At 36.2% G+C, this 23,134-nt stretch overlaps 1 protein-coding gene across 3 annotated transcripts in view; it reads right to left on the bottom strand.

Moving 5' to 3' along the window:
* Nucleotides 1-3,179: 3,179 nt before the first annotated feature.
* The window catches only part of LOC121330311 (pyruvate dehydrogenase protein X component, mitochondrial-like), a 78,355-nt gene continuing 58,400 nt past the window's right edge, over nucleotides 3,180-23,134 (bottom strand). The window contains exons 7-9 of one of the 3 annotated variants that reach the window (XR_005951848.1): nucleotides 20,905-21,043; nucleotides 6,570-6,696; nucleotides 3,180-3,329 (exon numbers count right to left, since the gene is read on the bottom strand). Coding sequence is in view for 1 of the 3 variants with exons in the window: in XM_041276734.1 (XP_041132668.1) it covers nucleotides 20,912-21,043 (132 nt within the window). In the remaining 2 variants the exon portion in view is untranslated. Of the gene's footprint in view, nucleotides 3,330-6,569; nucleotides 6,697-19,819; nucleotides 21,044-23,134 lie in introns of those variants that run through there. The other 2 variants (XR_005951849.1, XM_041276734.1) reach the window with 2 other exon arrangements.

Raw genomic sequence — 23,134 nt, 5'->3', positions numbered from 1 at the left:
TCACAGGGACACATACAGCTTCCTCATAAATGACAATTATTTATCTGTTGCCAAGTACTGAATGGTGATCAGTTCAATCAAACCAGTATTCCAACATTTACTGCTCAAAGGTTTTATGTATCCGTAGCGTTTTTATTTCATTTGACATCTAAATTGTTCTTTGATTAGACTCTATAAAACTGCAACCCCCCAAAAAGGCTTGAATCATCAGTCACAACCAACAGTGTATTTGCCTTTTGTAATTGCTTCATTGTTTGAGGATTGTAAAAAGTTGTGACATTTTTAATGAGATTTTAAAAATGTACAAAAATGAATACTTTTTTTAGTATCATAATGGAGGTAACATTTCTATTTTATAAAACTGCCTTTACAAAATCAACAAAAAATATGGCTAAAGAGTATAATCAGAAAAGTTCCTTGCGGAAGTGAACCCTTCAAACAGGCGTGGCCATTTGTTATTTCGTCAGCTTACGAACAGCCATCATGCATTTTGTCAACCCGGGCATTTTGACTCTAAGCAAATGCTTTATCATTTGAGCAATAGGGACAGCACTGCACACTAGTGAGATTTCACTATTTTTATCAGCGATTCTTTGTAAAGTTACGTATATACTGTATTTTAATTTTATATTTAGAAATACATTTCTGTTATTTGTTCTGATGCTGTGTGATAACAATTTCTTCACAAAGATTTGCAACAGGATTACAGAGGATCAGGATGTCCAAAATCTAGAAAAATACAGTATGACAGTATGAAGATGATAATTCTAAAAAAAAGAATGTTCATTCTGGGTCCCAAAAGTCATTGACAGGTATTATAATTTATAAAGACGTGATACTGGCTCTTTATGGATGGAGCACCTCTTGCTGTAAACTGGGTTGTATAATCCCCATCTCTTGCTGTAAACTGGGGTGGTATAATCCCCATCTCTTGCTGTAAACTGGGGTGGCATAATCAGTTTCCCCCTCCTAATAAACACTACGAAAAATGAAGCATAACACATAACATTAACTGGGTTATCAGGAAGTTATACTTTATTTCTCTCAATTATAATAGATTCATTTTAATAATTTACAAAACAATATTCAGACATAAACCATGTAGGATAATATCCCAGAGCAGCGAAGAAATGCCTTTCTTTCCCTGTAGCATCACTTTGAACCTCTTGAAGTTAAACAGAGCTGGAGGTGTGAAAGCTGCATCCCTTATGCAGTACCTCATCCCACCTGTTGGAGATAGCACCAGCTTTGTGATGCAGTCAAATAAAGGATACCCTTGGGGGACCAGACAAAAACAACACAGTATCCCGATGAATGAGACTTCCAGCAGGCAGTATGATGGAGCGAAGCTGCTGTACCATCGCACAAAAGAAAAATAAATAGGAAATAAATGTAAAATGTTGACACATATTTCCCAGAAAAATGTGTGGTCGTGATTATGTCATTCCCAGCTGGTGAAGCTCAGAATGATAAATAGCTCTGATACAACCAAGACCTTTTTCCCTTCTACACAATAGCTTGCTGTGTAACTTAGATACCAATGGCAAGTATCCAGTCATGTGTTGGACCACTAGATCGATGGGAGAAGTAGTATGTACGAAACAATCATGTTGATATGATCACAGGCATTCACAAAATAAAAAATATTTCAACACATGGGGTGTACAATAAACTAGAAACATGTGTAGTACACAAAGCTACAATATACCATGCTTACTTACTTATGGTCCACAGCAGTTTTCACACGTTCTATCAACTGTGAAAAGTCCATTCACTGCTCTCCATATAGAATTCCAATGGGTAAGTTGAGGAAATACAACTGTAAAGGAAGTGTGCACAAGGTGGGAAATCAGCCACCTGATATTTTGAAAACAGTAATTCAATGGTGAATTTTAATTTGTTGCAGCGCATCAAACGTTTGTTTTATGGGAAAAAAGCTTTCATGGTTATAAAATGTACTGATACCCCCTTGGCTTAAAGTTAGTAATTAAGTTTTCAGAGTACAACTTCATATATTGCAATTATAGCTGGGTTCCAAAAATATTGCATTAACGGTTCAAATACAAGTCAAAACAGCACATTTTCCTAATCTCCCATTTTATAGGCACTCATCCTTTCCAAACATATACTTACTGCAGAATTATGACATAAGATATTAGCCACCTGGAGCAGTGTTCATTGAAAATGATCTTACAAGAGCACAAAGGGAATGGACAGAACACAAAATAATTAAATCAAGAATGACAATGATATTGTCCATTCTGTGGTCTTAAAAAAAGCTTTTGTAACAGACTGCATTCACAACTCCCCTGGTCAGTGTAACATTCAGGTTTTCTTCAGTAATACTGAAAAGATAAAAACAAATGTTTGGGCAAATACCTTAATCATAGAACGCCATTGAGAAACAATATATTGTTTTTCAAAACCTTCTTTCTTACAATAGTACTAAAGAATGTTTGGGGTTATGGATTCTTTCTGATTTGTGCAAGAAATACTCAATAAAGTTTTCTGTTTCAGAGGGTGTGCTCAACGCAATGAGAACAGGAACCACATTCACAAAAAGAACAGGGATGTTTTATTGTGATGAGAAAGGAGATCAGCCAAATATCATCCAAAGAAAATTAAAACCATTTACAAAAACCAAGTAGGGTCAAGCCACAGATGTCATTTCAAATTTTCCAAATTTAAGTCTGCTATAACACATACTATGTATAGTAATTACAGTGTTAATCTTAATAATAATAATAAAAAAAAGACACAGAGGGTGGACCAAAAGTCTTGCAACATTGTCACTCCCTTTTTTTCTTCTCAGGTAATATTCATAGTGCTCAATGCAGATGCATTCAGCTGTGTTTAAAAGAACAAGGACACCAATTTGTGTCCATTTTGCACGACCTTTGACCCATCCTATGAACACAGATAGACGGTGACTATCAAGCAATGCAACTAGCGTTCTGGGACTACAGCATAATATCATTAACTGCTTAAGACGCACACATTCACCAAAAGGATAGTTTACATCAAGTTAAGACTGAAAATACTAGAATGCAGGATGTTCAGAGATTTCACAGGTTTTTCCACAACAGCAGTGCAAAGTGGCCAACCAACTTTATCAGCCCCCTTTATATTGGTTTGGAACTTTATTACATCAAGTAAACTGAGCATGACACATGGCCCTCCTCCCCGCCTCACGTTATTCCTCTCTAAGCTATCCCGGGAATATTCAGATGAGTGCCATGCGCTGGGCCGTGAGTACCCCACTGCCAGGATGTGGGGGGTTAATCACTGCGCTGAAGCCGCTGATCCCAAACATCCCCAGATTAGAGATGCTACGAGAGGAAGAGACATGAAGAATACCTGTATATACCACATGTACACAACAACCATCTTTCACAACATTTCCTGTTATGTTCTTAAAGAGTAAGTAGCGGCGTTATGAGTCTCCACGTGTTGCTATAACTGTTTAAATAATGTACCTGTAATGTTTACATTCATTGTTAACATCCTGACAACTTTTTACATAGTCTATTTCAAAGATCTTTTCAAAATGTCTGCTAAAGTGCACTGGGGTTTGAGATCTGTCCTCTAAATCAATGCAGGAAGAGCGATAAATAAATAAAAAAAATAAAAACAACAAGTGCTCTGGGGCTGTCAGTTAAGCCTCCAAATAGAAATTAATTAATTGGAGACACAAAATATAATTGTTCGAATTAATATCGATGATTGTACCACCCACATACTTTTTTGGCACGAAAAACACACACTTAGCTAGACTATATATTTGTGATTTGTTGTACTTGTTTTGGACTACTGTGATTGCGGCTGTAATGACTTTAGTTTGACTTATTTTTTGTTCTGCGATTCTAATGTTTTCTATGCTGATGTAGAACTGTAGCACTAGTGCTTGTTTATATGTATATAAAATATGCCTCCCCTCTCCTTCTGCTCACACATTAACATACAGACATGTTTTTCTAAATAGTTTGGGAACCAGAATCGGACTCAAAATACCCAATTCCAATGAGATACCCAGTTCACATCCGATTCCAAAAACCTCCCAAATGCACATCACTAGTTTTATAAGCTGTGGTACTTACATCGACTAGATGTGGTCATCAATCCGGAAAAGACAGAGCACGCAGCCAAGTTTGAAAAATACATTGTAAAAAAACTGTATTATTCCCAGGTTTAACAGTTCATTCTGAAACTCCAAAGAAGCACAAGCTATATACAGTCAGTTTTCTTCATCGTGCACAATTTATTTACATGTTGTTTGCCAGGAATAAAAGCCTGTCATCCTGTTTTGGATCCAAGGGCGGCATGCTTTTTGTTTACATCAAATACACAGAGGGTGCGTACTTACAAAGCACTTTCAAAACTGATTAACTGGTAAAATGGGACTAGCAAATCATATGATAGTTTACAATAGCACGCCCATTGGGACGTTCAGTGCAGTTTCATTGAAAAACTTAAATAATGTTAATTAACTTTGCACTTTACAAAAATGTAATTATTTAAATCAATTATCCAATATTTATATCGGTGTATACAATAAGGAATAGAATTGATTGAAAAAAATCGATTTTCAATTTAATCGTAGCAGCCCTAAAGTGCTCTGGCTTTTCTGTTCTGTACCACATCATGGATCGTTATTGCTGTGTTACCTGTTTAACAATGAGGGTAATTCTCCTTACACTATCAGTGGACATTTTGAAAACAGACTTAAGTTAGAAGTGTAAAAAGCTGCCAGGATGTTAACAATGAATATCTTTTGGAATGCTGCTACTTACTCTTTGAGACCTGTAGACAGTTTTTGATCAGTATTACATTGTTTGATTGTACTGAAAATGATAATTTTAAAATGACGTACTATTGTTTGAACTGTAATGAAAATATTTTATTAATATATAAAAATATATATAGCCTATATATATATATGACATCTATATAATATATACTGATATTTATATATATCTATATCGATTATGAATTAATATAGCATATATATAATTTATATATCATTTAATAGCAGTAAAATATATATATATATATATATATATATATATATTTTTTATTATTTTATCTAATAGCAGTATCATACATTTCTAAAAGATATATATCATTTTTAATATTAAGTAATATCTCTATCATATTATATATATATATATATTTATATATATATTTTTAAATAGCAGTAAAAGATTATAGTAAATTGATAGATCAAAAAAAAAAATATCAGTTTGAGTACACTCATAATATAATATTCAAAAATGCAAACTAAAATATGAATTAACATTTTGTTCAGGTTTCCTTGATTAGTTTCTCCAGACTAATAGTGCCAATTTAATCAATAGTTTTTAATCAGTAACACGGTTCAAATTACAGTTCATAACATTTTAAAGACTGATCAAAGGAATAGTTTTCCAGGGCCCTGTACCTAATCCTGCTCGGTTTCATTGCCTTGAAATATAAATCTGAAGATGGAGAATATACGGTCTGAGTGCATTTTCTTTTACTAAGGGGCTACCTAATGGTGAAGAAGGGCTGTTTCCATGGAAACATAAACACTGGTCATTCTTGGAGTTGCCTATCTGAGACGAGGCATCCCTCATGCTTTATTGACATACTTATTACTATTTAATACATGTAAAAATAAAATCTTATGAAAAAATATAGCCCCAAGGTTATTGACACTGGCAGGATGATATTAACCAACAATGCCCCCTCTTTTGGTTTTCAGAGGATGACATGGCTAATGCATTTACAATAGGGCTTGGATGGCTATGTATAGGAAAAAAAAGAAAAACTGTTGTACTCTGTTTCCTGATTTTCTATTGCCTTTATTAGTAAAAAGTTAAATTGTTTATATCAAGACATGCTTGAATTATTTTCATTTTATATTTTTCTCTTTTAATATAATAATTAGTCATACTCTACTGTTGGATGAAGACAGTTTTTTAAAATAATTTCAATAGAGTTGAGTACTTTCTACTGTTAATAGTAAATGGGGGGCGGCACCTGATCGTGCTAGTGATCAGATATTAAATTAAAAATAAAATGAGCTTTGAAGATCTGGGTGTCATGTTCCTGTTGATATTTATTATTGTCCTTAAGATCTACAGAGGCTGTGGGAGCTGAACAGTACACATAATTCAGCCAGAGTTCACAATCCTCCTTACCTGGTGCTAGAATTGATAAAAACAAAGAGAACTAGAACAAATAAAGCATCCCGGGAGTAGACCGATTTGTGAAAGTGACATAAAATGAATGAGAATCACAGAAAAAAGGTAAAATGTAGCAGTGAAACAGTTTATGTTTACTGCACAAAACCCACAATGGAACTTAAGTGAGAGAATCAGCTGTGTACTGTATTTGAAAGAAAACGTTTAGTCTTTTTCATGTGGAAACCAAAATATCATGACTGCAATATTGCAGCCTTCGGTCAAAGAGAGGTACAAGAAATGTAAGGCTGTCATTACAAAAACATTACACTTAGTTTCTCCACTGAAATACGGTATTAGTTAGAATAATCCTCTCCTAAGCATACTGTTCCTCTCAGCCCAGCTTACCTGAATGAGCCGCCTTGGTATTCCTGTGGGAGCAGCTTTCCGTCCCGAGCTTTCTGGGCCAATGACTAAGGAGACAGCCCAACAAAAGCAGTTCAGATCCAATTCCAGGCGGCCCTATATTCTGGGGCTATAAAGCAGAGTAGAAATCTTCTTCAGGTACAGATTATGCCCAACTATTTTAGCCCCGATTTTCAGTAGCGCCACAGCCAATGGGATGCTCCCATCAGAATCTCTGCATAAATAATGACTACAACAAAATCATGCCAGAAACAATCATGGGACTACGGTAGCTGAATTGTACATTTATGGTTTTGTTTTTATTTTTTCATTATTTGAATAGTGGTCTTATAGATGTACAGTTCATTCCTGAAGTTATATTTGTTGGGCCTTCAAAATATGTAATCAGCTGGTTTAGTCCGTTTACCCAAGCATGTGGGCAATGGAACATACTGGATCACCCTGTTGTGTGTTATTTCTTGTGTACCTTGTGTTCTTTTTGCAATTTGGACTTTAGAATTTCGGGTTGTTTTTTAGATTTTAGGAACAACTAAAAGGCTGATGTAGTGATCAAAATGTTTAATATTATAGAAAACTGCAAGTGGTTTAATTTATTTTCTTAAAACCAAAAGCAGAATATATACATTAGCTTACAAAAACCTACAACCACAGCCTTAAATGTACACTATTTCTGGCAAGTAAGTGCTGTTTTAATTAAAAAAATTTTAAATACAGAACTACATTTCATACTAAACCAATTAATCTTTTAGGCTATTCAAAATGGCCACCAGCACATGCCTTAATGAATTGCTTTCCTGTTAATACTGTATGCCGTAGCTATTCTATGCATGTCGTCAGACTTTAATACTCAGTCTCTGAGGAATTACATTTAAATACAAACAGAATGTTCTATAATTACATGCTCACCTACTCACATTAGTAGAAACCACACAAACTGAATTGCCTCCATTTGATGTTTTTAATTACCAGCATCCCAACTATAACAATCATGAGAGATCTGCCTAGAACAGTTGGTGTCGCCTGGCACTGGAGAAAGATTTTCCAAAAGAGCTGAAAATGTCTAAAAATCCAAAGCATATTTTCTACAGTTCTCCTCTATGTTGTTTGGTTGTAAAGCATCCAAAATGTATGATACACAATAAAATCACTATGCACTAGTGTTGGCCACAGCCATTTTTCAATGTGAATTCTGATCTTTTAACTGGAAAATGTGTAAGGACTACACTAGACAAACTGAGTCTGGGTCTCCCGCACTCTAGGACTACAGGAGAAGAAATACAAGGTCCATTAGATGTTTGGATTTGTAGGATTTGTTTATAATTTAGACAAATATTGAACGTTTTTTTTTAAATCAGAATATACACAAAAGAGTAGGGTGAATTCATGTTCATTCTGATCATACCCCAGAACACCAGAGCTTTGCTTTTAGAAAATGCAGGTCATTTGTTTAAGTAAATACCCTTTAAATAATATCAACCTAATATTAGTAAGGGGATTACAAGGTTAATAACCAGTTGAAAAAAAAAATACATTGTTATTTATTACTTATAAAATTGTTAATTTTAATAAACAACATTTAAATCTGAACCTCCTACTGTACTTTAACATTGTGAACTGCACTTTCATAATATCAGAAAGCGGACCAGGTTATAAGAGATATGCACATCCTTGTCCATACATATAGTATTTAAAACTACAGAAAGTAGCTTGATAACTCTCGTTTGATGGTCCACTTGTGAACTTTATGATAATAATAATAATAATAATAATAATAATAATAATAATAATAATATTTTTATATAGCACCTTTCATAGTGGACCACCATCACAAAGTGCTTTACAAGATACGAGACTAGGGTGTGCGAACTATGCATCAGCTGCAGAGTCACTTACGTCGTCTCACCCAAAAGACTGAGCACAAGGAGGTTAAGTCACTTGCTCAGGGTCACACAATGAGTCAGTGGCTGAGCTAGGATATAAACCTGGGGACCTCCTGGTTACAAGCCCTTTTCTTTAACCACTAGACCACACAGCCTCTTACAAATAGACAGCTGAGCCTGATAAAGTCACATCTAGACAGGCAGGCCACTTGTTTCTATCCCATTAGGATATTCAAGCCCATTCTCACAGCACTGCAATCACTAAATTGAAATTATGTTGTTAGATTCTCAATTGTAAACATTAATCATTTACATTAGCAAATATTTTAATGGAAGTCAAGTATGTTCAAACATGTGACCATTTTATACACAGTAGAACCTATGAGTTATGAACACCAAACTTACAAACTGACCGGTCAACCCAACACTCCACTTTGAGCCGGAAATATGCAATCACTCCACCATGCGTTAAATGCAACCAGATAGGCACTGTTATAAGCATTGTGCAGGTCATGAAGGAGGCACAATGATTGTACCAACAAACGCATCCATACATAGGTGTGGCAAAGTGGTTAACGGTGTGCAGGTGCAGGTGATCAAAGGACAGACAGACAATTGTAATCCAGGTGCAAAGTTTTGTTTTTATTTGTTTTTGTTCAGTGCCTAACAGCGAAACAAACAGTAAATGATGATGCTTTTATGTAATACAGCTGCGTGTATTACTTACGTTTATAATTCCCAGGCTCATCCCAAAATAATAGTCCCTTATTGTAACCCCACATTAAACATAAAACACATACACAAGTCCCTTTAGTGCGTGAATTAGTGATTGTGGTACAAATGCAGTTTACTGTAATACAAATTAAGTGCTGTTCCAGGTTTGTGCTGGCCTCTGGCTACAGCTGCGGAACGTGTTATCTGTCTGGTGATAACAAGTAACAAATAGACAGTAAAAAACAAACGCTGATGATTACTTTCACAAAACACAGGTCCTTCCAGGGCCACTTTATAATAACCAAAACAAAGGAACAAATTACACTGCTTTGATCCCTATTTATACTGTCACTCATGACTCCTTGGTAAACGATTGCAGCCACTACTCCTTCCGGGTCAATGAGTTAGTGTACCGAAGCTCTGCCCCTTTTCTATATAACTGACTTCCTTTTAACCCTTGGAACATTGGCAGGTAAAGTAGTCCAGAGTATTCTGTTCCTGTTACTTAGCGCCCTCACAGGTCGGGAGAGAGATTTACCAACAAGAATCATTATCTTCCTGTCACAATAGGTGAGGCAGATTTCAAAGCAGTAGGGGCAAGTATGGGCAATTTTACTAGAAACATTTTAGTTTTAAACAAAGCACAAAGCACTTTTTCTAAGCCAAGGAGGCTGAATGACTGAGCAAGCTGCATGAATGCATTGTGTTTAAAATAAAATAAAAACAAGCACTATGTTAACCCATGATTTCCTGTGTTTTTGCTAGTTACAATTTCAATGATAACTGAAAATGTCGCCTTTTTCCATTTATAGTACTGTCTTAAAGACTTTAGAACCATGACAATGTGAATATTGCATTACTGTATTATTCGCCAAACTGAGGGTGTAGATTATTAAATACATTTTTAAAACTAGTTCTCAGACTTCCTCCACCCCCAAGGTGTCCGTAACTCTGAAGTGTATACAAATAAACTGAATTAGAAACTGGGCTTAAATATTTAGTTGAAACAGTTTATAGGAAGCATGCAAAGAACTCTAGTTTTCCATATCTCAATACACAATGCAGCCAACAAAACAGAAATAAATTAATATATTGACCTTCAAATGCTTGAATGACATTGACTTCAAGGTTAAGAAGGAAGCATTTCCTTTGTCATTTTGTGAATCACAATCATAATATTTTGAAACCCTTGATATAAAACACAAAAACCCCTGCCCTGCAAAAGCTCCCAGACTGTCTTGGTGATGTTACTGCATTCTGTGGAACAAGAGAACAGTATGGGAATGCAGCCCTACCCACAGTGCTGGAGCCTTTTGGGATAGGGAGTACCTTCCAATTCACACAGCTCAATTCATTCATAAGGATTTGTTTGTTTTCATACATCTTACGTAACCATAGTTTTTCTCTGCACAAGCCTAAATGCCATCATGTTTAAGCATGACATTCTTGGTTTGATTGTTTCCTTTACAATTATGTAAACCGGCCCTATAGTAAAGAAGAATTTAAGAATATGTACATCATAGATGATAGGTCTCTACCAACTTTGCACACATCTACATTTGGCAATATTTGACCATTCTTCTTTACAAAACTGCTAAAGCTGTCAAGTTCCTTGGGAAGCATTGATGGACAGAAATATTCAAGTCATGCAACAGATTTTCAATTGGATTTAGGTCGGGGCTCTGACTGGGCCACTCAAGGACATTTACCTTTTTGTTCCTTAGCCAATCCAGTGTAGCTTTGGCTGCGAGCTTTGGGTTGCTGTCATGCTGAAAGGTGAACTTCCGTCCCAGTTTCAGCTTTCTTGCAGAGGGCAGCAGGTTTTCCTCAAGGACTTCTCTGTACTTTGCTCCATTCATTTTCCCTTCTATCCTGACAAGTGCCCCAGCCCCTGCTGATGAGAAACATCCCCATCCCATAACATGATGCTGCCACCACAATGCTTCACAGTAGGGATGGTGTTCTTTGGGTGATGCACTGTGTTGGGTTTGCGCCAAACATAATGCTTTGCATTTAAGCCAAAATGTTCTATTTTAGTTTTGTCAGACCACAAAACTTTTTGCCACATGGCTACAAAATCTCCCAAGTGTTTTTTTGCATACTACAAATGTGATTCAAGGCCACTTAACTTGGTGTGTGATTTTGAAGGCGATTGGTTACACCTAAGCTAATCTAGGATTGCTATTACAAGGGGGGTGGACACTCATCCAACCAAGCTATTTCAGTTTTTATTTTTAATTAATTTTCCACAAATTTCTAGAATATTTTTTTCACTTGGAATTTGTGGGGTAGGATGTGTTGATAAATGAAAACTATGTTAATGCATTTTAATTCCAGGCTATAAGGCAACAAAAGGGATGGGACAGAGAAGCGCCCACTTTTTGTGATTGGAAAAAGTAAAAGCCCTTGCTGTTTTCCAAAAGATCACTTGCACCTTCCTGTGATCTACAGGAATTCTGGAAATGCCTGGATGACAAGTTCACTGTTTATAGAGTGGCTGAAAAATTGGAACAAGGAGCTAATGCTACATGCTCACATTTGCCTTTTAAGTGACAACTGCCCAGCTCATCCACGCAACACTGAACTGTCTCACATTGTGTTGCAGTTTCTTCCACTGAACACGACCTCTGTCATGCAACCGATGGACATGGGTGTAATTAAAAACTTAAAAGGCTACCGCTCTCGTCTCAACGCACACATTATTGTCTGTCTGGATACTGACCCACAGCTGCGAGCAATGGATGCTGTGAAAAAGATAATGCTTCTTGATGCACTTCACCTAGTTAAAGAGTCTTGGGTCGCTGTTTCCAACTGCTTCAGAAAGGGATGATTTGTGTCTGCCACAGACCGCGTGGAGCATGTTATATAAATGCGCTTGCCGAATTTGCCTTTCCCGACAATCTCACAGCAGAGGAGTTTGAGGCCATGGTGGATGATAGTCAGGAGGAGATGGCAGGTGAGCTTACAGATGCAGAGCTTTTGAAGGCAGTAACAGCTGACAGGCACCCACAGGTGGAAGAAGTGGAAGAAGAGAAGGAGGATACTGCACCTGAACTTACACTGTAAGAACAGTTGCAGGCAGTGGACACTTATATATGCTTCGGTTGTTCAGATGTTTATGTAACGTACTCAATAAAAAAAAAAAAAATCTGTCCCTTTTTCCTTTTGTTATACTATTTACAGTGTTTTGAATACAGCAGTCACAAACACTGCTGCAGGGCTTCTAGGTATGAGTATATCTCTGTTCCTTCTAGTGTTAACATAACAACAACAAACATGTAAGATCTCCATAGTGAAGTGCATGATAGGTAAGATTAATGGAATTATTGAAATAACTTGGACCATTTAAAGACAGGGGGTTCTGCATGAGACATACTGTCTGATTTTAATTGTAAAAGCCATCATATGGTCACATGACTATAATACAGTTTCCAGTTATTGCTAATAAATGTAAATATGTAGTTTACCATCATGGAAGAAAATAAGTATGTCACACAATTGTTAGATCACAGGTCAAAGTGCAAGGTTAGGGATGCTTCAAGTATGTAAGGCTCAATTATACTTTATATATGGCATATTATCAATAGGTCAATTAAGCAGAAATGGTACACTTGTTCTAAAGTCAGACAATCACCATATAAAATATTTGGTTTTAGATGTATTTTTTTCTCAAACATAAAGGCTAAGTGTTGCTGACAGCTACAAGACAAAACTCGAGTTAGTACTAAAGCAGGTTGCGCTTTATGATAACACATGTTAACTGCACACCTCATACATGACTGCATCCTGTGTACAGCATGCCACAATGCTTCTAAAATTTGTAAAAGGGTGTGCTTATTCCAAGCGCTACAGTATGACTTTTAGTGACTTAGTGGTATCCATAAGCTGGTATAAAAGAAAACCCTTATCAAGTGCTGTTTGCTTTGACCTTCACCTTCGTTTATGGATTGATTCCTGAATTTTACAGGACCAGAGGCTGGTTTTTCAAAACTTTGGTAATTTCCATGTTTAATTTGGATTATATTGTGCAAACATCGTAATGCAATCGCAATTACTGTGATCCAGAGGGAGTGCTTGCATGGATAATACGAAAACATGGATAATGCAAATAATAACAAAATTCACTAAAAGTGTGTACTTACTTTGTAGTTTCCTAAAGTAGTCAGTCATGCTTGTTTGTTTCGTTGATTGGCTTTCCTTTTTTCTAATATTTGTCCGTAGCACTCATAGAAATGATTTGTCATTCAAGGATGAGTCATCCTGCTGCTCAACATAATCCAGCAGTGTTTCAACACATGTGAGGGCTGTACTGTGAGAAACACCACACTGGGGAATTAGGTCCACCTCCTCTTCTTCACTTTCAATTCACTTGGTGGTCTGTCCTTGGACACGTTTCACAATGTCATCGTCACTAAACAACTCATATCCAGCTGCATCGCTATCACTGTTTAGCCACTCTTCAATATTCTCAGCATCGACATTTTCACCGCCTTCCATTTGCTGCGCTATTTCTGCCAGGGCTACGGCCGAGATTTCTTCCTCGCCGATCTCTTCTCATCGCTTTCCTCTGGAAGTATTTTTCTCCATGATCTGACCATTGTAACTGGTTTCACTTCATTCCATACTCTAGCCACTTCATAAATTGTATCCACAACTGTCAGCTTCTTCCAAAAAGATTTAAATAGTTTCCTTCATTAAAATGCTTTTCTAAACAGTCCAGCTCGATAATTCCTCTTGATGCATGCAATCACTCCCTGGTCCATAGGCCGTATGACAGAAGTCACGTTCGGTGGTAAATATTTTACAATGATGTTGCCATCTTCGGATTTGAGAACACTTTCGTGAGGATGAGAAGGGGCATTATCCAGCAGCAGGACAGCCTTTTCTGGCAAGCCTTTTGATCGCAGGTCCTTGCAGACCCTGGGAACAAACTTCTTGTCAAACCATTCTTTAAAAAAGTCATGATCCATCCACGCCGATTTTTGATTAAAATAATCCACCGCCATATTAGAGACTTCAGTTCCTCTGAATGAGCGTGTTTTTTTCGCTTTGCCTACTACACAAACTTTAAGTTTATGTGAACCGGTTGCATTTGCACAACACATAAGTGTTAGGATCTCTTTTCTGGCCTGGAACATGTCATTCGCTTTCAAATGCCATGGTCTTTGTTGGCAAACATTTCTAGTACAGTCTGGTTTCGTCTGCATTGTAAATTTGTTCTTGTTGGAACCCTTCTTTTTCAATGAATTTTGTGAAATCCTCACGAAAATTATCAGCAGCAGACAGGTCTGCGCTTAACTTTTCCCCCTGAATGCTGTTCTCTCGGATGCCGTGTCGTTTTTTAAAGAGAGTCAGACACCCAGAGGACGCATTGAAATCCCCCTCCATTCCTAGCACATCAAAAAAAAAAAAAAAAAAAAAAAAGCAACTTTGCTTGTTTGGCACAATAAGACTAGACACTGGCGTACCTTCACATCTTTCCTGATTGAACCATTCTAGCATTGCTTTATCCAAATCATTATATGTTGCCTTTTTCATTGGTTTTCTCTTAGACCCGCTTGAAGATGAACTACTCGCGTAGGAAATCAACTCCTCCTTGTTCTTTTTCAAATCTCGAACCGTCTGTTCACCAATTCCATACTCTACAGAAAGTTGCTTAACAGTGCTACCTTCTTCCAGCTCCTCAGCTTTATGACTTAAAAAAAAAAATAAAAAAAAAATAAAAAACTACACACTATTAAGAACTAGCCCATTACAAAAAACTGGATTTCGTAATTGTGATTATTTGTTATCTGGATAAATGTAATCCGGCAGTGACATTTTCTGAAAAACCTAACGATCCAGATAAAAGTAATCTCGAAAACAAAATATAGGATTACAAAATCCAGATCAGTTACCGAGACTAAAAGTTGTGAAAAACCGGCCCCAGGGAATCTGCCTGGATGGCATCAACCACTTTTTTGTTTGAGATGGGTAATTCAGGGATAACCACATGTAGTTGTGGCAAACTAGGGTAATCTAGCCGTGGCTTCTCTCTGCAGAGTGAAGGTAGATTAAACCACTTTCTCATAGTTTAGTTTCAGATTTTCAATTATTACTAGGCTGGATTGTGAAGAAACAGAATTAGAAACCATGAATAAGGCAAGATGTAATTTCAGAACTTGCTCAATGCAAAGCTAATGGAAAGGACAACCGCATACATAATGTAGGGATTTAATTATTCAGTTGCACCACTGTCTGAACCACACTGCCGGGCTCATCACTTTACAATTTATGATGAGATGTTGTTCTCAAATTGAAAATAATAAATATCAATGCAGGGATTTATGAAAAAACAGATAATTCTAGTATTTCACCTTATTCAGGATTGATAGATTTTTGAATATTTAAATAATAATAATTAAATTAAACAATTTAGTGTAGGGCGTATATACCTTAAATATACAGAATAAATAAGCGCAAATAACAATTTTGAATAAAAAAACAAGGACAACTAGAAACAGGCGTTTCAGTGAACAAAAACAAAGCACTCCAGAACAATACTCTAATGAGCATGTCATACCTGTCTGAACGGTTTGTAAATATGAAATTATTGAGGTTAAAGAGATGTGGCAGTGGAACTTTACTTTTTTTTTTACTACACAATATCTGTAATGGAACTTTATTGAGGGAATGACAGAATACAACTGCATACCAACTATAAAGACCAGGTGTCAAAGAATGTGGTTTGTATCACTGGACTGGCCAGAGGTTAACATAATAAGGGGTCTACTTTAATTGCGGTAAATTTGCGTATTTTTCACGGGTAGGTTGCTGAATAAAATTAGGATTTCGCAGACCTGCTTATACATTAAATACACCTGAGTAGACAGTATTTCAGAATACTACAAAGCCTAAAATAGTGGTATGTGCTTCCTTACTAAAACAGAGTGCTGTCATTTGTTAAAGGCAAGCATGCAGCATCCCCTGCAGTTGACTTGCCCATACATTGAGACTGCACGTTCTGCATCCACTAAATTGCTAAAGCAAAGCTTTGGCAAGTTATACAGACGTGGAACTCGATCAGAAACAACACCAAAACTTGGTTACCAAATAGCATCTGACATACTTTAATAAAGCAATGTATGCAGCACATTCGTTGTCATGTTATTTATCCCATCCAGTAATATATTTTATTAGTACCGAGTCAAAACAAAGAAAACGTGGCTATTCGTGTCTAAAATTCCAACTGCGAAAAAGTAAGCAGCAGGTTGAAGCGAGGTGGCTGTGCTAGATCGTATTAGTACCGATTTAACTTGCAGACAGGAATACTTTTTGTCTGCCCAGACTTTCCAGTGTGGTTTCTGAAAGCTGTTTATTTTACATTCTGTTCAGCAGCCTCTGAAGTAGCCTTTTGTTTAATGTGTGATTCTGAAGCTAAATAGTGATCGATCATATTTTCTCCAAAGCCACATTAAGATATGCAAAACAATTACCTAAATCTGCATGTACAGTTTCTTTGGGAAATATCTTGAAACGATCATCAGCCCAAATATACTTTGCTTTTTTTGTCGTCCATTCCTACTATTTTACCTCCAATGCTGAAAAGTAGATTTTAGCAACCTAAATAAAAACAATGCACCCCCTACAGCACAGTACAGGTCACAGAAAAACAGTAAAGGCGCACTGATAGACTGATTAAAACGTCTTTCTCATTTGAATAGTAAACAACAATGTTAATTAAAAATAATTTTTTTTTTTTTTTTTTGTAAATGCTATTTGTGGACTTTTTTTTGTTTGTTTTCTTGCTTAAATGCATAGGACAGCAAAGGAATAAAAAAGGGGCTATCTACAGAAGGAAGATACATAGTTTGTGTCTCTTGCGTTGTGCAGTAGTTCATTTAAACAAGGTTTCTTTTTTTCTCCGTACTTGTCCGGTATGCATTGGCCCCTAAAAGTGGTGAATTTTATGGTGACCACTCAATTTCACGATTTCGTAAAATCGCAAATTAGGTAGACCCCTAACAATGAGGCAATGAAAAGCTAAATTTTTACAAGTAATGGGACTTAAATAATGGGACTTAAGTAAGACATTCAAAGCATACAGCTGTGTATCGGACACTAAGACAGTAACTTAAAGTGTATTGTTCCAATGCAGCTGTAGCAAAAGGCAATACAAGAACATAAAAAATGTACAAATGAAAAGGAGCCCATCCAGTCAATCTATGCTCGTCTGGTTCTTAGCATTGATCTCAGAACTTTGTTAAGTTGGGTCTTAAAGAATCCAAGTGCTTACAACTGCCTCAATAACATGACTAGGTAGCCGATTCCATGCCCTCAACACTGTGTGAAGAAGTGGCTCCTTCCCTCTGTTCTAAGTCTATCTCCACTTAATTTCCAACTGTTTCCTCTGAAGCTGGTTTGTGAATCAATATGGAAGTCATAGCAGGAATACATGGCTTGACACTGAGAAACAGAGCAGAGTCAGGAGAATGTTACTTTTTTATTGAATCAACCCTGACCTAGAGAATCACAAAATACAGATGTGTACAAGTATGATGGCGATACATTGATGAGTTAGGTCTTTATCATTCCCGAAACCAAACAATAACATGCACCCATTTGGCAGCTATATTAGGTTACAGGTCAAAGTGAAAAGTGAGCTTAGATTTTACCCATAACACTAAAAACATTAAGCTGACAGCTTACATGGTTTATGAGATATTAACAGTAGTACGTGGCAAAGTCATGCAAACTCCCTTAACGGGGATGCTTGGGGGTATTATTAAAGGCCAGTAGGCATTGTCAATTATCAATGGTTTTGTTCCATGTTTCAACACAAAGTAAAGAGGAAATCACAAAATTGACTTTAGTACTACACTTTAAGTGCTTCAAATGCCACGTATATACACACACCAAATGAAAGATCTATTCCAAAAGAAATATTTATTCTACTGAAAAGGAGTTCTGTGACTTTCTCATTTATGAAACCAATTTCAATGTTGTTCTCATTTGATCTGGATATTTGTGTTACACACCGTTTGGACAGGAATGAATGCAACTTGACAGAATACCATATTGATGTAAGCACCTGCAATGTTAAATCCCTTGTCAGTCCCATCCTTTATTAATATAAAGAGAAGATTAGATGAATAAAGACTGTGTTTGACCAGGGGCTTGGATTTATCCATTTCTCATAAAGCTTTCAAGCAGTCACCTTTGGCCCATTTAACACACAATTACCCTTGAGTAATTCTTTCCTTCTGTTCTTTAACATTCCTTATGTGGTTCTTGACCAGAATTCTCTTCCTTGAAATGTGTTAAAACATATATATTGCAGCCTGTTAATAATATCTGTTAAGCATTCAAGATTCAAACATATGTAAGGCACAATGACTCGTAATACTTACATTTTCTCTTGAAATGTTAGTGTTTTTGATCAATGACCACACAGCAATAAAAAACTGAATAACTCAGAGTAATTGTGCTGTTGAGCCACACACCAGCAGCACTTTGAGCCTGTAATCGCGTATGCTGTCAGCAGTATATTAAACTAAACTACTCTGGGCCAGCTCCAAAGGGATGTAATTATTTGTCTCGGAGACCATAATACTTTCAACCATTTATCTCTTGAAGACAAAGAATATGGAATATGTTTCAAAGACTATGGAAAATCTTTGCACATGCAACCATATCTCACAAAAAGAACAACCCACAAACAGCTGCTGTGGTAGAGGATTTAGAAGATTCACCCACACCAATCTGGGTTGTAATACAAGTGAAATGAGGTGTATGTAGCACTGATGACAAAAAGCACTATGTTGAAAATGCTCCTCTGTTTTACTGTAATTCTTCCAATATTATGCACACTTTACAGCATGCTATACACAAGATGTGAGTTATATACCAGGGCTGCTGTGTACCCGAGTGATGTTTACATGTGTATCAACAAAGACACAACTTACATGACTACTAACCTGTTTTTCTTGTAGCTGTTGGCAAAAGCACATTTTACAATTTAGCCTTTATTTATGTTTAAGAAAAAATTAATTTAAATCCAAAAGATTTTACATGGGGATTGTTTGACTTTCTAACAAGTACACGGTTTATGCTTGACCGGTCCATTAATAAGATAGTATATATAAACACAGTTTAAAGTATGACTGATCCTACCAAGCATTACTTAGCATACCAGATGAGTGCTTTAGAAGAGAGCTTTACAATGGGTGTTAAATGAAACTGCTCAGGTCATGCTCATAATGCACAGAGCTTTATATTCTGATAATTACGGTAAGTTACAAATTGCTCCCACGATATTTTACGATTTGATAACTCACAATCAGGCTATGTTGACTATAAATGAAACCACAGTATAAGGACCCTTTACTGTTGTAAATACTTCCCAATTTTTTATGTGCAAGATAAATAGAGAAATATCCAGGTAGCACTGCATGTGCCATTTTATAGAGTAACACTTTAGTTTAGGGATCCGATAGAAGTGATTATAAACAAAATCTATAAAACTGTTACTAATTATGCTATTAACAATCATAGAATATGAATAGAAACAATACGAGTATTATTACACAATTTTTTCATTGTTTTTTGCCCTATTGTTTATAATCGCTTTTAACGGATATATTCTGTCTGTCTTTCTATTCCTGTGTGTCTGTCTCACCAATTGTATGGGGTTGCTTTGTTTTTGCAGTACACTTATTTTATATTTTTGCCATTGTTTATAACCACTTCTAACGAATCCCTAAACTAAAGTGTTAACGTTTATGTTATAAGCTTAATGAAAATAAATGTAATTAAAGTAAAAGAAAAATATAAAAACACAAAATGGTAATCATACAAAACAATGTCTTATTACAGCACTGCAGTTATCATAACCCTGCTTTCCTGCTTCGCGCAGCACACAAGGCTGCGGTGGCACTTAACATGAACCTAGGTTAAAATAGAATTATACGCTTAATATTAAAGCAAAATTACTATTATCTCTCTAGTATTGACTGAAAAGTCAGAGCTCATTCCTTTCTCATGCAGGCTGAAAGAAAAATGACACTGATCCCCTTGGGATGGTCACTGATATCTCCTGGGGGCGTAGACAACGGAGACGCAGATGGGGCTCTAAAAGAAGCAGCTTTGATACAAGTACTTGGGTAATTCAGGATTTAAGAGTTATATCTCATTTGGTAATGTTACATTTTGTATTTGAAAGGAAACACTGCATTTTAACCTTTTCAGAATTTGCAAATAGTTCACTAGATATTGCAGGTAGTTTGCAAAAAGGTGTATTAACCTTCACTGTATGTCATTTAACAAATTAGATGCTGTTGTATTGAGTGATAATCTATACTGGGCCTAAGAGGGAAATAAACAAACTAAGATACAGCTTAACCTAACCATGCCATATATGTGATACAATAAATCAGAAGAGAAGATTGCATCAATGTATGGTTGTAAACAAATGTGCGTCATGAAAGTTTAGTCCATGACTATTTTTGCTGTGCCGTCCAAATAAGCCAATATAGACAAGGACAATCTGATAGATGTGCAGTATGATTAATGTTAACAGCTCAGTACCTTGTTGACACCATGTCTCCACAAGCTGTATCTAAGATGATGTAGGTAATAAAATGTAGGTTATAAAACATATAATAATGTGCACAATAATTAGTGCAAGACGTGAGTTTGTGAAATCTCATGTCCCTCCCCACTCCTCTTCGGCAGTCCAGTCTTACCCTGGCATTAGCTGCAATCTCTTGGACTCCTTTGCTGGCGGCATCCTGTATGATGGGTGTGAGCAGACCCTTCTCGGTTGCCACGGCGATGTGACTGTGGCCCCTCCCTGCTCCAAGTCACGTTCATCTCTGGCATTTCCTGCAAGAGAGTGGAGAGATTGAGAGAGGTGTGGCACAAACCACTGAGATTCTGTCATTCTAAAGCAATACACATGATATTAAAGAAACGGCTGCAGCACTACATTTTGCTATGGGCAATGTGGTTAATGAAACAAAGCCATAAGCAGCCAGTTGGGCCTAGTGTCTGTATTTCTTCTTGTAAAGCTGACCCATTTTTTTCTCAACTCTGAATGCACATCTTTGGTTGTTCTGTTTTTAAAGTTCAGGGACCACACCATCAACTGGAAAATGATCAGTTGTAATGAACCAGGCTAGTTTATTTTGGGGCATTGCATTTCATAGTTATTTAAATATGAATGGAAGGACCGTTGTGTTTAGTGTTACCTTACCATACTATATTAACTAAAAAACCAACAAAATACAAAATAAACTACAGTCATGTTTGACTTATAACACACTTTAGAGCCATGTTTCACACAATAAAATACATCCTATTTGTATATAATGGGTAGAGTTTAAAAACACAATTGTCGACTTCTTTTTATTGAACCCCAGGTGATCCCCTGAGAAAGTAAACTTTAAGTTTTCAAATTGCAAACAGCGCAAAGCTTGGCAGACACACTTACCGCCAAAAAGAAAAACCCAAAAAGATTTAGACCGTGTTCAAAACCGGACAAAATGGTGGCAAATGAAATTCAAATGTCAACAAATGTAAAGTGTTACATGCCAATCAAAAAATCTAAGATGCAAATATCAATAGAAAGACCTAATTTTGTAATAGACTCATCACTGACAGCAACCACACAGTGCAGGATGCAATCAAAAAGGCAAATCAAAAAGTAACAGTAAGTAGGTGAGACCACACTTGGAATATTGTGTCCAATTCTGGTCACCACAACACCAAAGGGACATTACGGCCATGGAGAGTCCAAAGAATAGCAACCAGACTAATCCCAGGACTTAAAGGACTGAAGAACGATGGAAAGAACTGAATCTATTTTGCCTAAAACGAAGAATCAGGGGGACATGATTGAAGTCTTTAAGTCATTCTTTATGCTCTTATTTTCCCGCAAACCTGCTTACTGGGATCAGGAATTCCATCTTATACACTTTTTGATAGACTGACATTTGTTGTATTTACATAAAGAACATCTCGGTTGCAAAAATACAGCGAGTTATGATATTAAAAGATTGTGATCATTCTTCCGGAAATAGATTACTCTATAGCCGGTGGTAATGCAGCCTGCCATACCAAGCTATCAATTACAGTAAGAAATGGTCTGCTTCAATCATTCTTCAGATGGAATCACTGAGTTGGACAAAAACTGCTGGACTGAAAAACAACATCAAGTCTGGATTTTGAACCAGAAAACAAAAACAGAATGAACAAAATCGGTGTCTATTTATATTAGAATTATTACACTATGTAACACAATTTTTGTTCCTGGGTAGTAAGTGTTATTTCCTAATTGCTTATGCCTCAAAAGTACAGAACATGGCTATTATTCCCCACAAACTTTGCTTTTGTGACCAGGACAGTGATATTTCAAAATATCACTATTTCCAATGGGAAAATGGGCAAATGTGTGTCTTTTCATTCACATAAAGTCAGAAAAAAACAACAACATATGAATCCAAATTAACATGTATTTATACTAAAGTAATACAAAGATGACTACAAAAGATTTGATTTACTGTAAATACAGTATAATTGTAAATCTCAAAAAACTACTCACTTCTAAATCTTTTGTAGTCATCTTTGTATTACTTTAGTATAAATACATGTTAATTTGGATTCATATGTTGTTTTTTTCGGACTTTATGTGAACGAAAAGACACACATTTGCCCATTTTCCCATTGGAAATAGTGATATTTTAAAATATCACTGTCCTGGTCACAAAAGCAAAGTTTGTGGGGAATAATAGCCATGTTCTGTACTTTTGAGGCATAAGCAATTAGGAAATAACACTTACTACCCAGGAACAAAAAAAAAAAAAAGTTTTTTTGTTACACAGTGTTATTAGAAAATAATTTGAACAATCTATACCTCACCAGGATAAGCCACATACTTGTTTGGACTCTTTTGTAACACTGAAATATAACCATTAC

The sequence above is a fragment of the Polyodon spathula genome, chromosome 17 (genome assembly GCF_017654505.1).
Source record: "Polyodon spathula isolate WHYD16114869_AA chromosome 17, ASM1765450v1, whole genome shotgun sequence".
Lineage (NCBI taxonomy): Eukaryota > Metazoa > Chordata > Actinopteri > Acipenseriformes > Polyodontidae > Polyodon > Polyodon spathula.
Note: the sequence above shows the minus strand (reverse complement) of the source record. Positions and strands in the feature narration are given on the sequence as shown.